We start from the raw sequence: 13,258 nt of genomic DNA, 5'->3' as shown, positions 1-13,258 counted from the left end.
TAGTCAAGTGTCCTAAACTCAGTTTCATCCCATGTGATGAGAATGGTGTGTGGAAAAACGCAGACTGAGTCTCAATCAAAGCTGCTCAAAAGACTCAGATTTCTACTATGCATTTTGCCTCGAAGCCATTTCTCTGTTTTTACAGGTAAAAAAATGAAATAGAATAAGAAGAAGAAGAAAAGAATACCTGTGAGCTATGTTTCTTCAGTTAATTTCTCTCTCTGTTCTTGCATATTGGTCAAAACTTGTCATAATTTATCAGGCACAATATTCTTGCAACCTTCCTTCACCCTTTCATACCATACCTTGCCACTAACTACCTGGATCAGTTCTTATCCAAGCGAGATATTCTAGTAATTAAAGAGCTTGATTTTCTTGAATTTGGTGGAGGGGACAGCGTGAGGTTAGTTTTCTTTCAAGTCAGGAAAAAAAATCTATATATAAAAAAACGCCCAGACCCGCCTAGCGCCTAGCGCCTAGGCCGACTTTTTTTTCTTTCTGATTCAATTGCCTTTTGTCTTAATCATCATACGAAAATCTTTTGTCCCATGAGGACTTTTGTACTGAATCCTTATTTGCACGCTGACTGGGCTGCTAACTTTGCAATTAGGTTAATCTCAAACAGCCAAAGCGACGCTCGAGGTCCAGGCAATAACAATGACGATCTTTTGGCATTTTGGCCTCCATTTCTCTTGTTACACCATTATTGCGTTTGCTCTTGAAGATAACACGCTGTGGCTAAGGCATTTTCTTGGCCTCATATTCCAAGTTATAGCTGCCATGCATAATGTCTTCATTCAATCATTTCCCACCAACAAAACAATCCTCCTGTTTCTGGCAGGAATCATCAAGTATGCTGAGCGCACACGCGGTTTGTATCTTGCAAGCTTGGACAATTTCAGGGAATCCATGCTTAAAAAACCTGACCCTGGACAACTTTTAAATATGAAAGCATCAGCAAGAACACATTGCATCACTGTGCAGAGAGAGAGAGAGAGAGAGAGAGAGAGAATCATGGGAAAATAAATAAAGAATAAGGCATCTTTCTATATTTCCATGTGGACAAGTAACAAATTGTCTATTTTAATACAGGTGAATGATTTGCCGAACCACTATCATAAACAAATGTAGCATTTTAAACCTTTGATCAGAGATACTCTACACTATGAAGAAGAATGGCATAGACTAATGATTTAACAACAAAAAGCTACCTAAGCAACTCCAACTCTTTTTTCTTTTTAATTTAAAGGAGAAAACCCCTTCTTTTTTTTATTTTTTATCATGAGCATACAAAGAAGATACACGATCCAAGAACCACAACAACCGGCTTGCGCTTTCATGTCCCCAAACTACAGTCAGATTACCAATGCAGGCCAACACCCGTCTTTTAATCATCAGCCAGAAGTGTAATAGCTTGGATGTTATCCAGACCTCCAGTATTGACCAAATAGAGGAATCAAGTGAATTCATAAAACATCAGTGCATCGGATACAAGGATGGTCAATAAGCCTGGTAGCAAGGCTCTCTAGCTCCGGAATGAGAGAAGATGTCAAGCTGTTCCAAAAATGGAATGTCAACGATTCATTTAGAATCTTTCTGAACAGAGCATCTTGTTCAGCTTTTTCAGTCTCTGTTGTTGGTGCAGTGAAATATCTGTTTGAATTCAATTGGGTTAATTCATAAAGGAGGAAAGTGCCATGGGAGATTTGTAAACCAGAAATGACAAACTGCTTCATAAAAGCAAAAAATGTTGAAGAGTATAAGATTTTTCCAATGATTACAGAACTCTTTAGCTCACATAGCCTTTGCCCATCCAGCATGTGGAAGTTACAAAAATGCTTGAAGAAATCGAGTTTCCCAGCTCACTAACCAAGGCAATTTATCAAGTGCGTGAACAAACAGTCACCCTTGATGCATGTGCATGCTTTGCCCAAACTTGCATGCTATCAGTGAGTGAAACAACAAATCAAACTTGCGACCTGTTTCGGTCAAAGCTAACAGTACCATAATCATAACACTTGTTACCTGCCTTCTATAAACTATTGAGCATTAACCATTGATAAAAATAAACTAACAAATCTTAGAACTTCTGACTTTGGCCTATCTTCTATGAAAAAGCAATGGAGCTCTTGACCATTCATGACCGTATGATTCGCTTGTCAGCTAAATAGGAGATCAAGCTAAGAAAGGAACTGTTAATTCAAGGACAATATGGGTGGACAGCATGCCTTCTGAGGTAGCTTTATTAGTTTCAGAATAGTAGCATTGCGTGATTTACTGTACTTGATCTTCTTTAAAGAAACACCCTTGTTTTAAATAGTTTTGCTCTTATGAAAAAGACACTTCCTAATAGTGGTATTTGAGTAAAAATGACACCATAAGAACTCAAAGACAAACTGAAAAGGGAAAAATAGCACACATACTCAAAAAATTATACGAGCAAAATGCACCCACACCACATGCATCCATATAAAGCATAAAAGGAGTAAGAAATCAGAACGTCAGGGGCGTTCTCCAATGAGGGATGAATGTTGCAGGACTGCTGTGGGATGTGATTGGTGATCTACAGTGAATTTTCACAGATCGATTCACTCTCACAGCACAGCCTGCAACACTCATCCAGCATTGGAGAAAATTAACCAGAAGATTACCTTGAGATATTCTGAGGAGTAATTGGGAAAAAGATGAAAGAAGGTTGCACTTTCAACTGCAGCTGTCTAATTGATTTATTACGAACGCCCAAAAACCTTCGTGCAACTCTTGACAACAGATCAGCCCCATTCCATCTCAAACGAGTATCATCATATGTCATATAAAACTCTTTCAAGCACTCCATTATGAAGGGACTGCATGCGAACGTGAAAAAAAATCTCAAATCCAAATTTTTTTCACACAATTCGATGTAGTAGTTTAATATCCTCCCCGACAGTGCCACTCAAAATTATATAAACAAAAAAGTTAATAAATGGAGACATAAATGCCATTAAAAATTGCAAAGTATAACTCAATTCCCTAATTTTAAATTCAAATATCTTCTAACCCTGGACTTTGTTTCTCCAGAGTTTTTTATGAATTCCTAAACCAATAGGGCAGATGAGGTGAAGGGAAAGCATTAGGAGTGAACTCTAGACAATGTACCCATAAAAGCTACTTACCCCAAGAACGCAAAAGAACCTCACCATAAAAATATTTAATATAATTAGTCCAATTCAAAATGATTTTGCCCGATATAGTATTTTAATACCTTTTCCTCTCAAATGCCATAACAGCACCATTCAAAGAATTTGCAGCAAGTTGATCCTCTTTACCAACAGAATTGCGAAGTGAAGATAATGGCTTCAGGACTATGATATCAGAATCAAGATATATTCCGCCATATCTGGAAATGCAACAGAAAACGCATAACTGAAGTTAGATAGATATTTACCCTCAACAGAAAAATGTTGAAGTTATGTATAGTGTACTATCCTATTCAAGGTAGCCTACACATGCTTACTTGATCATATCAGAAAGGAAGGTAATGGCCATACTCAATTCATAGAAAATAAATTCAACACACACATCAAGGATTCCAAGAGATGTTCAGCAGGCAAATTAACTCATCTTGTGTTGCGTTAAAATTGAACTTCTCATCTTAACAAAAGTTGTAGTCTTATAAAACTCAACCACCTAAGCAAATACAATATGACATCTCTGTAACTGACTTAAAATTTATTTGTCAATTTTTTTTTTTAATGGAAGTGGAATGGTGCAAGGGGAATGAAATTTTCCGAATAATTTGGAGGGATGATATCTTGCAGACAAAACATTTCATATTTTCCCTCCACACTCCAAAACAGGGGGAAGAAATCAGTTAATTTCCCCTTTTGCGAATATATTTTTAGTACACAGCTTTGTTAAAATAAAAAATTTTAAAACTTTGATTACTCATGCATTCTCTTCAGAAATATGATCAGTAATGCCCACAGAAGTTCTAGATCTATGACTATAGCTATATTTTTGTGCATGTTTACCAATACCGTACCAAATCAAAAAGTTCACAACAGTCACAAGTGGTGTCAAAAAACTCACTACTCCGTATAAAGATGTCTATGCAACCAAACAAGCTTACTTGTAGAGAGCAGCAAGGCGGACAAGCTCACTGTAATGAGTAGCATAATACTTTGTCTTTCTCCATTCAAACCAGGCAGAAGCAAATATGTGGGTCGGAGTATCCTTTAGTAATTCATCAAGGTTTGGCATTGCAACAGCAACTTTGTAACTATCGAAAAAGAATTGCCTCAGTACAAAATGTAGATTAGCATATCAACAAATAAATGTATTAAAATAAGCAAATTTCGAGAAATTACCCGTCCTTTACAAAGTTATCTTTAAAGAAATCAAGCTCAATTGTCTCAGACAACACTAGAACACAGGCATCTCGATGATGGGAGAGTAAACTCTCAAGTCCCCGCTGCTGTCGAACACTATACATCCAAGGCGGAGAATTCCACACCATAAACACCCTCATATTACATTTCCCCTTCCTGAAAAATGTATCTACAAAATCCGAGAATGATAAAAAGGGACTCAAACCGGGATAGTAACCCCATCTCTTGCCATCTGCATATATAACACCTGAAAACTCATCCTTGAAGCCACCCACTTGATCAGAATCACTAATTTGTTCAACAGTGTTCCCAATCTCTTTATCAGTCGCATTACTCATATAGGATAAATTTCTATCCGTATTAGATTTTCCATTTGCACCAGAATTCAAATCCTTACCGGCCTTCCTATCATTCTCATTTTCATCAAGCTCTGATCCTACAGCTATTCCACTTACATTCACAACACCATCTGCACTACTACTCCCCTTTTTCCCACCCTCACCGCCATTTTCATAAAGCTTCACTTCTCGGGCCCTCCCTGAAATTTTCAACTGCTTCTTCCCGGTAAATGGGACCTTCTTAAAGTGATTCAACCACCATTTCTGCAACACCTTATCACCCCTAGTCAACCCAGTAACGCCAACCGCATCAGGGTCTTGCAGCATTGGATTGTGCAAAGGGTTCAACATCTCCAGATTGGACTTAAACATCCTATCCCTCCTCAAAAAGTCGCCTTTTTTATCAAACCACTCTCCCCAACCTTCTCTCAACGGCGAAACCTTACTTCCCACCTTCAACAAAAGCGCGTCCTCAATGCCCACAACCTCACTCATCCTCCTCCGCACCTCCATATCCACAGGAACATCATCAGATCCAAACGCGACCTTACTCTTATCCAGTGCACCCAATCCCGCAGTAAACCCATTGTAATCCTCGTCCCAATCCTCAATTTTACGCTTATTGAAACCCCTCCTAATAACCCCAGTTACATGATCAAATACATACCCAGAAACCTTCGACTGAGAAATGTCGGATTGCGGATCCTCCTCGTCCTCCACTTCCTCGTCTTTAGGTGTCTCTTCTACGACGTCATCGAGCTCGTCGATCTTGTCCTCAGTGGCGATGGAAACGCCGTCGTTCAGCTCGTCGGAGATGAGGGGGTTGGTGAGAGAAACGTCGCCGTATTGAGCATTGGGGTTCTGGTGGCGGTAGTGGAAGTGGTGAGATTCGGAATGGGAGAGGCGAGTGTAGAGGAGAGAGACGGAGAGGAGGAGGAGGAGGGCGGAGATAACGGCGCAGATGTACACGCCGTAACGGGGTCGGTGGGGCCGTCGCGACCGAATGCTTCTCAGCATTTTGGGTCCGTTTTGGGGTTGCGAGGTTTGGGTGTCATCGGAAGAGGGCAGAGGAGTGAGAGAGAGAGAGAGAGAGAGAGACTCAGGTGAGAGACTGAGAGAGCAAATAACTGCCGCTTTCACAAGTGCAGTCTTTTTCAGTAATGGAATCAAGGAAATTGTTCAAAAGTCTCACTTTTTGGTGGGTTAGAGCAAAATCCAGTTAATATTTTGATCTGTGTTCCTACTCTTTTCCGCCAAAATAAAAACACAATTTTTTATTTTCTTCCTATGCCATTAATTTATTTTTTCTTTATCTTGTTTCGGTTCGGTTTAGACCTCAAACTGGTAAGCACAATCGAATCAAATTAATGTCGCCGATTTGGTCCGGTCATTTCCCTACCTAAACAATTATGCAAACATTTAATAATGCAAATTTAACAATAATTGACAAAACTCTTCACTATTGAAGATGAAGCAATAGATATCAACATAGTAACCAAGAGAAAAGCCAAGTCTCAAATCAAACCAAACCAAACCAAACTAATCTCATTGCATTTTGATTTGGTTCAATCTAAGATTACATTTTTTTCATGTAAAAATCGAACCTAAATCGCTTGAATTGATTTCATTTGACCAGTTCGAACAATTATGGTGGTTTTGTGCGCACCCCTCACATTCCCAATTTCTGAGCATTCCTTTCTTTTTTTCTTCAACAAGTTTAAAGTCTTCCTACGCTTGAAAACTTCTGCAACAAGTAAAAACACACATGGAGATGGACTGTTCTCAAAATTGAAACTGTGGGTATAAGAGCAGTCATATTAATACAAACAATGTACGGCACCATAAGCATTAGATATATATTCATTAATAACATCGAGATCGAATTTCGTTGTTCCTGCCAAAGCTCAAGATTGAGGTCAGCCCTCAAAACAAGTGGATTGACAACGTTCATTTTGAAGTCATCATCACCCACAAAACCACCACACCCAACGACTATTTTATAAGCGAAAGTTAAAATTCCAGTCAACATATCCAAAAAATAGTACTTGAATTCATAACCAAGATCAGAGAGCCTACGCAAAAATGGCATCGACCAAAATCCAGGAGCTTGTCACTGTTGTTGAGCATTCTTCAGATTATTCAACCTGGAGGTTAAAATACTCCACAGCCTCTTGTTTTCTCTTTCACTGTCAACACTTGCAGAAGCATCATCAAACTCAAAATCATGAGTTAATCTTGTATTTTGGTTGTGGGCTGTCTTAAGTTCAGAGTTTCTAATTCCACCACTGCTTTGAAGAGCACCCTCCCTGTCTTCCACATTCAAAGCGGTACCAATGTCAGAGCTTTTGCAAACATCACCACCGTTGATTGGAATAGCATCTTTCTGACTGCTCACATGCTTAGAAGTATGAATTTCAGAGTGGTCGTAGGTTGTCTTGAGTTCACATTTTCTGACTCCGTCACTGCTTCGAATAACATCCTTCCTATCTTCCACAGGCTCAGAGGTATCAGTGTCAGAGCTTTTGCTACAGCCGCTGATTGGAAGAACATCATTTCTATCGACCACATGCTTAGAAGTATCAGTTTCAGAGCGGTTGTAGGCTCTCCTGAGTTCGCCTTTTCTGACTCTACGACTGCTTGGAAGAACATCCTTCCTCTCTTCCACATTCTCAGAAGTACCAATGTCAGAACTTTTGCAAACAATACCTCTGCTGATTGGAAGAACATCCCTCTTTTCACCCACATGCTTAGAAGCATCACGTTCAAAGTTTTTGAGACCATTACTAAGTATAAAAAGTCTCTCTCCAAATCGGACATTCAGGTCCTGAACTTCCTGTGAAGGTTTTGGCTTGTTGAGGCGACCGGCAGTGCCAAAAGATGCCTCATACAGTTTACTGGATCTGTGCTCTTGAGATGGTTCTTGTTTGTTGAAGCAACCATCAGTGTTAAGAGATGCCTCAGACTGTATATCATTGGATCCGTGGTGGTTATTACCTATACCAGCATCTACACAAATTGCAACTTCTTTGGCTACTCTTTCCACCTCAGAGTGCAGATTCCTTGAGCTGCCTACATTACTGATACTAAGATCAGCATTGTTTAGACAAAGTTCGACTCTTGGAAGCAACTCCAGTTCATTGTCTCCGCCACATTCAAATACAGAAAATTCATTTGCTGTTCCAGAATTTGGTTTAGGTATTTGCACGGCTGACTCCTTCACAGTGAACTGACTGTTCTCATAACAATCTTGAGGCGATCTGTTAAAAGTAGGATCCTTATACTCTAAGTCATTCTGAATGTTAGGATTATTGTCTTTGTACGGGATTGCAAGGCTAGCAATTGGGCTGCCAACATCATGAAGAGGCTCTTTGCGCCCTTCATCTCCAATTCTGGGAGATGTCCCAGAACTTTCCACTTTAATTTCTCTTTCACATTTTGGAGATCTTTCTGTTTCAATATTCTCATTCTCGCGGCTTTGATAAACCACATGTGACAATCCTGTACTTTGCAAAAACAACTTAGGGATTGCAAGGCTAGCAATTTGGCTGCCAACACCATGACGAGGCTCCTTTCCGCCTTCTTTTTCAATTTCAAGGGATGCCCCAGAACTTTCAACTTTAACTTCTATTTCATAGTTTGGATATCTTTCAGTTTCAATATTCTCATTTTCATGACAGCCTTGAGAAACCACACACGACAATTGTGTACCTTGCGGTAACAACTTAACTTGGCTTCCAACAGAATCCTCACAAATTCCACCAGCATCTTCACTTATAGAACATTGTTGGGATGATAATTGTAAAATCATAGAAGAGTTTTCCTCAGTTATTTTTTCATCACATGGTTCATTCTCTCTGAAAGTCGGCCTAACTAGCTTCCATCTCTTGCCATTAGCATCTTCACCACCAACAGAAGATTCTTTTGATGATACTTGTACAATCAGAGAAGTGTTTGCAATTTTCCTTTTATCAAGTGGCTTGTTGTCACTGAAGTTCGGCCTGATCAGCTTCCTTCTCTTGTGCTGCCCACCCAAGACTCCATCACTTCCTGCACTTTCATCATTCGCTCTAGCTTTGTCATCACCATTAAATTTCCGCAATTTGCTCCGCCGCTTAAAATCCACAAATGGTATCTCTTCACTCCTTTGATCATCTTTATCTTCAGTGGATGTAGCAGAAATCATGTTTGACTTCACTGAAATCATTTCCAAGTAATTACTATCCAACTCAGAGTGCACTGTGGTCTGCTTTTTATTCCTAAACTTCTCTACGTCATGTCGTCTATTAGGTGGTTTAGATTTTTTTGACTTCACCCAGTCGTAGAGACTCTTGCTCAGCATTGACATGACTTCATCCACTGCTGAATCCTTATCATTTTCCTCATATGCAGCATCTGTACTATTCTTTTTGACATGCTTATCCGAATTCAAACCCAAACGAGAAAACACACTTCTGTTATTCACACGATCAGAACTCCTTCCTTCAGAAGTTTCAAAAGACTTGAGATCAGGATCAAAAGATTTATGCTCACAGTGGTCCACACTGCCCCGATCAACAGGATGAACGCGACGTTGCAACTGACGCTCAAGCTCCTCTGGTGAAGTTACACTAGAGGTGAATGGTTTGAATTTCACCTTATGTGCTATTTCATGGTCAATTTTGTCTTGTGATGCAACAGAATGTCCACGATCAATCACAAAGGAAGGATAAGATGAAGGGCTCTTGATTTCCCTCCGATTACTTCCAATTTCTGATAAAGCTTCAGGTGCTAAAGAAGGCTTCAAAAATGGTTCTCCATAACTATGTCTTCCAGTGGATTCTAAAGCCATTTCTTCAGAGTATGTCATCCCTGGAAAAGGCATGATGTTCCCGTGACATGAGCGCTCATAATGGTCAGGTGCTGTGAATGGGACACGAACATCAAACTTAGAAGTGTCACCTAAGCTTCGATTTGTTGTGTTTGGCTCTGTATACAAAGGATATGCCTGATTTCTCAAGGAAGGAATGCCAGCTTGGTCATAACAATCTTGAACAGAATTTGAACTGTGATTAACCCCCGTCGATGGTGAGCATAGACGGTTCAGAGTAAGAGCATCAGGATCATAGGGAAGAGTCGTGGTAACAATCGCATCTCCGTAGGATGCTGTATAAGAATGGCTAGTGATTTGCAGCTCCATTTGATGGCTGACAGTGGAGGTTGATCTAGTTTGATGTTGAATCAAAGAACCTGCTTCTTGAACAGGCATGCCAGGACAGACAGGTGTATCCAGACTAGACTGAAAGAAAGCAGGGTACTCAGATGAAATAGCTGGCCCAAAACCATTACCTTCACTATTTCCAATTTGCAACTTACCACTCATTAAAAACCTGGAATCATCATCAATTCTAACTTTTTCAAAAGGATAGCCAAGATTTTGTGTTGATGTTGCTGGCCCAATCTCAACATCCAAGTAATTGACGTTTGCTGCCATTCCCTGCATTACCATGGCATCATCACCTAATCCAGATTGACTCAACTTTGGATACTCTGTTGACATGGATGCCACATGTTCAATATCCACATTAAGTTCATTTTGTGCCATCTCGTACACTATAAAGTTAGTATCCACTTTTCCAACTTTATCCAGAAAGCGCCCAAAATTCGCACTCTGCACGATCTCCCCAGCCTTATTGTCTAATTTATCATTTTCCAGCCTGCCACCATCTTCTCTTCCAACATTCTCAAAGGAGGTCCCCATATATTGAGTCATCATTGGCTTTGTACTGTTGTCAGCATCAATCTCATTGTTTACCTTATCACTCAATACAGACCTGCCTTCATCGACTTCCCTGACTTTAGCAGTAGCGTACACTGGGCTTGATTCTTTACTTCTCGCTAATTCTCTTGGAGGCCATTGATCTTCTACCTTTCGTGGACTGAACAATGTTAGAAGCCTTCGAACCTACAAATATCCATGATACAATACTTCAAGAAGGTGATTCTTAATCCCATAAGGGTCTGAATGAATGCGAAAGAAGAATACCTGAGCTTTGGAGAGACCAAAATTGAACTTCCATTTAGAAAAATAGTTTTCTTTGATTGCATCACTGAATTCAGATTCTGGAAGTGGATGACAACGCCATATTTGTTTGACTTTTACCTGGATAAATGAATAACAAGAATCAATCAGATTGTCATAAACCAAAACATAAAGGAAACACTGGATAACTGAAGGTAAACAAAAGCACAAAAGCCTTCTCTCAGCTAAATATTTAAGGGCATATATGGTGACAGGATATGACCATACATTAGTCATACGGTACCTGAGCAGGAAACTGATTTCCTGATGACTTATATGCACGAGGGGAAATGTTCATTGTCCCATCAGAGCATGCCTGAAAAACACCGTGAAGTTCTCTCCTCTCATATTCAAACAGAAACAAAATCATTCCTCTTTTAACCTGCTCAACAAAGTGGCCTTTTGCAGATGGAAGGCCAAACAGTCTTCGTCTAAAGCACTCATTTTTCGTTACACTGCTTGACATGAAAATTGCACCGAATTCGGGATAAACTCCATGAAAAGTATCCTGCTCCTCGTCTGACTCCATTAGTGTTCTTAGCAAAAAGCTGTCAAATTCACTAATCATGGGAACCATAACTATTGCTTACTCAGGTAATTTAGAAATTCAAAACTGGGTTAAGTACAAAACTGAAAAGGGTTTAGCACAAGGATATAAGCCCTGACAGTGAGGTGTTTAATCCAAATGTTTTCCATAATCAAACATATTTTGTGTACAGCCCGGTTGTACACCAGGACTGAGCAAAACTACTGCAATAAAGATATGACACCGAAATATTCCAAACATTAATATAATCAGTTTGTTTCTATACCACTTTCATTCCAATCGAAAATGCATGCACATATTGCTCTCTTTCTCCTCCTCTTTCAATAAACCTAGTCTATCAAGCACAAAATTTCCTCAACTTGCATACCCCGAAAACTAAGCATCTTCAGAAAATTAATATCATAACTTCTTCCAGAAACAAAAGATTGAAGGAGGTACAGTTAGGAACTATTTCTCATCACTAAGATGCCATTTTTTCTGAAAAATAATAATTCCACAATTTTATTTTCTTCTGACATATATATATATATATATAATAACACGTATATACACACATACACACAGCAAATTACATAAACTTTATCGGGAAAGAATTTACGATATCAAACAGAACGTAAAGCAAACACAAGCGCAAAGAGAGATCTGGACCAGGAAAAATAAAACGCTATGAACTGAAACAGAAAGCGATAACAAGCAGCATTGAAAATTTGAATTTAAGAAAAAGAACTTGGAATAGTAGCGAGAAAATAGCAGAATATATATGAATACAATCCAAAGCTACACAGAGAGAGAGAGAGAGAGAGAGAGATACCAGCAGAAGGAGAAGAGGGAGGGAGAGAGAGGGAGAAGTGTCTCGCCGTGGCTTCTCGAGAGCGGTGAATGAATTTGTTCAGAGTTTTTGGAGCCACGCGGATCTTCTTAAACGACGACGTGGGGACCCTGTCCCTTTTTTTTTATATATTTTTTTCCCTGCTTTATGCGGCGATGCCCATAACTGCACGACTCTTTTCGAGGTGCGCGCGCTTCGCTGTTTCATGTCTTTGCTTAGTCTAGCCGCGCGGCTATATTATTTTTACTTTTTTAAACCCGGTGTATAGCCGCACGGCTATACTATTTATAATTAAAAAAAGTGCCACCCGCCTGGCTCTAGAGCCCGTATGGCACGTGTCCAAAATAGTATAGTCGCGCAGCTATACTATTTTTAAAATAAAAACCATAGTATAGCCGCGCGTCGGTACTATTTTTAATATATAAAAATGCGACTGCACGGCTATATCATTTATAAAAAGAAAAACCCGCTAGCGCCCATTTCGCCACGTGTTATACCTTTTTTTATAATTAAAATCGTAGTTAGCCATGTGGATATTCTCGTTTTATTTTAAAAAAAAAACCCCCCGAGTATAGCCGCCCGGCTATACTATTTATAATTTAAAAAAAGGACCACCCGCCTGGCGCCTAGCGCCCGCATCTTCGAAAACCAACACATTAAGGGCACTTCCAGCAGTCAACCCCTTGCCATGGCAAGGGGGGGGGGCTAAGGCTGACACTATTCACCTCAATAGTGTCTGCCCTTGTAAATAGTAAGTTGCACTTCCAGCAGTTGCCCGGGCAAATGGCAAGTACTATTCAATTTTTTGTTTTTTTCACAAATTTGTTTACCTAAACAATTAATTTGGACAATATTTTCGGATAAAATATTCGGAGAAGATTTTCAGTTTCAAATTTCAGATAAATTTTTGTTTCAAATTTCGGATAAATTTCAAAATTTAAATTTCATATAAATTTCATCTGAATTTCAAATTTCAGATAAATTTCATTTGAATTTCAACTGAACATTTCAATTTCAAATTTCAAATAAATTTCATATGAATTTCAAATTTCGGATAAGATTTTCAACCTATAAAATTGCGCCACGTGTCATATGAATTTCAAATTTCAGATAAAT

General features: G+C 39.3%; 2 protein-coding genes across 5 annotated transcripts; both read right to left on the bottom strand.

The window, feature by feature from the left end:
* Positions 1 to 1,023: 1,023 nt before the first annotated feature.
* LOC110768581 (alpha 1,4-glycosyltransferase family protein) lies at positions 1,024 to 5,949 on the bottom strand. The gene is made up of 5 exons (XM_021972364.2): positions 4,350 to 5,949; positions 4,112 to 4,261; positions 3,245 to 3,379; positions 2,652 to 2,846; positions 1,024 to 1,653 (listed from the first exon to the last, which is right to left on the bottom strand). The coding sequence occupies exons 1-5, from the start codon at positions 5,723 to 5,725 to the stop codon at positions 1,467 to 1,469; spliced, it is 2,043 nt and encodes a 680-aa protein (XP_021828056.1). The 5' UTR covers positions 5,726 to 5,949; the 3' UTR covers positions 1,024 to 1,466.
* A 576-nt stretch (positions 5,950 to 6,525) lies between these two features.
* Positions 6,526 to 12,258, bottom strand: LOC110768395 (DCD (Development and Cell Death) domain protein). 4 transcript variants are annotated; one of them, XM_088251910.1, is made up of 4 exons: positions 12,125 to 12,258; positions 11,011 to 11,326; positions 10,731 to 10,847; positions 6,526 to 10,649 (listed from the first exon to the last, which is right to left on the bottom strand). In XM_088251910.1, the coding sequence occupies exons 2-4, from the start codon at positions 11,293 to 11,295 to the stop codon at positions 6,819 to 6,821; spliced, it is 4,233 nt and encodes a 1,410-aa protein (XP_088108036.1). In that variant the 5' UTR covers positions 11,296 to 11,326; positions 12,125 to 12,258; the 3' UTR covers positions 6,526 to 6,818. The 4 variants fall into 4 exon arrangements, with proteins under 4 accessions (XP_088108036.1, XP_088108037.1, XP_088108035.1 ...); XM_088251911.1 differs by having other exon boundaries at positions 11,011 to 11,314; positions 12,125 to 12,245; XM_088251909.1 differs by lacking the exon at positions 12,125 to 12,258 and having other exon boundaries at positions 11,011 to 12,117.
* Positions 12,259 to 13,258: the final 1,000 nt, after the last annotated feature.

Source organism: Prunus avium, chromosome 4 (genome assembly GCF_965620075.1).
Source record: "Prunus avium chromosome 4, drPruAviu1.hap1.1, whole genome shotgun sequence".
Taxonomy (NCBI): domain Eukaryota; kingdom Viridiplantae; phylum Streptophyta; class Magnoliopsida; order Rosales; family Rosaceae; genus Prunus; species Prunus avium.
Note: the sequence above shows the minus strand (reverse complement) of the source record. Positions and strands in the feature narration are given on the sequence as shown.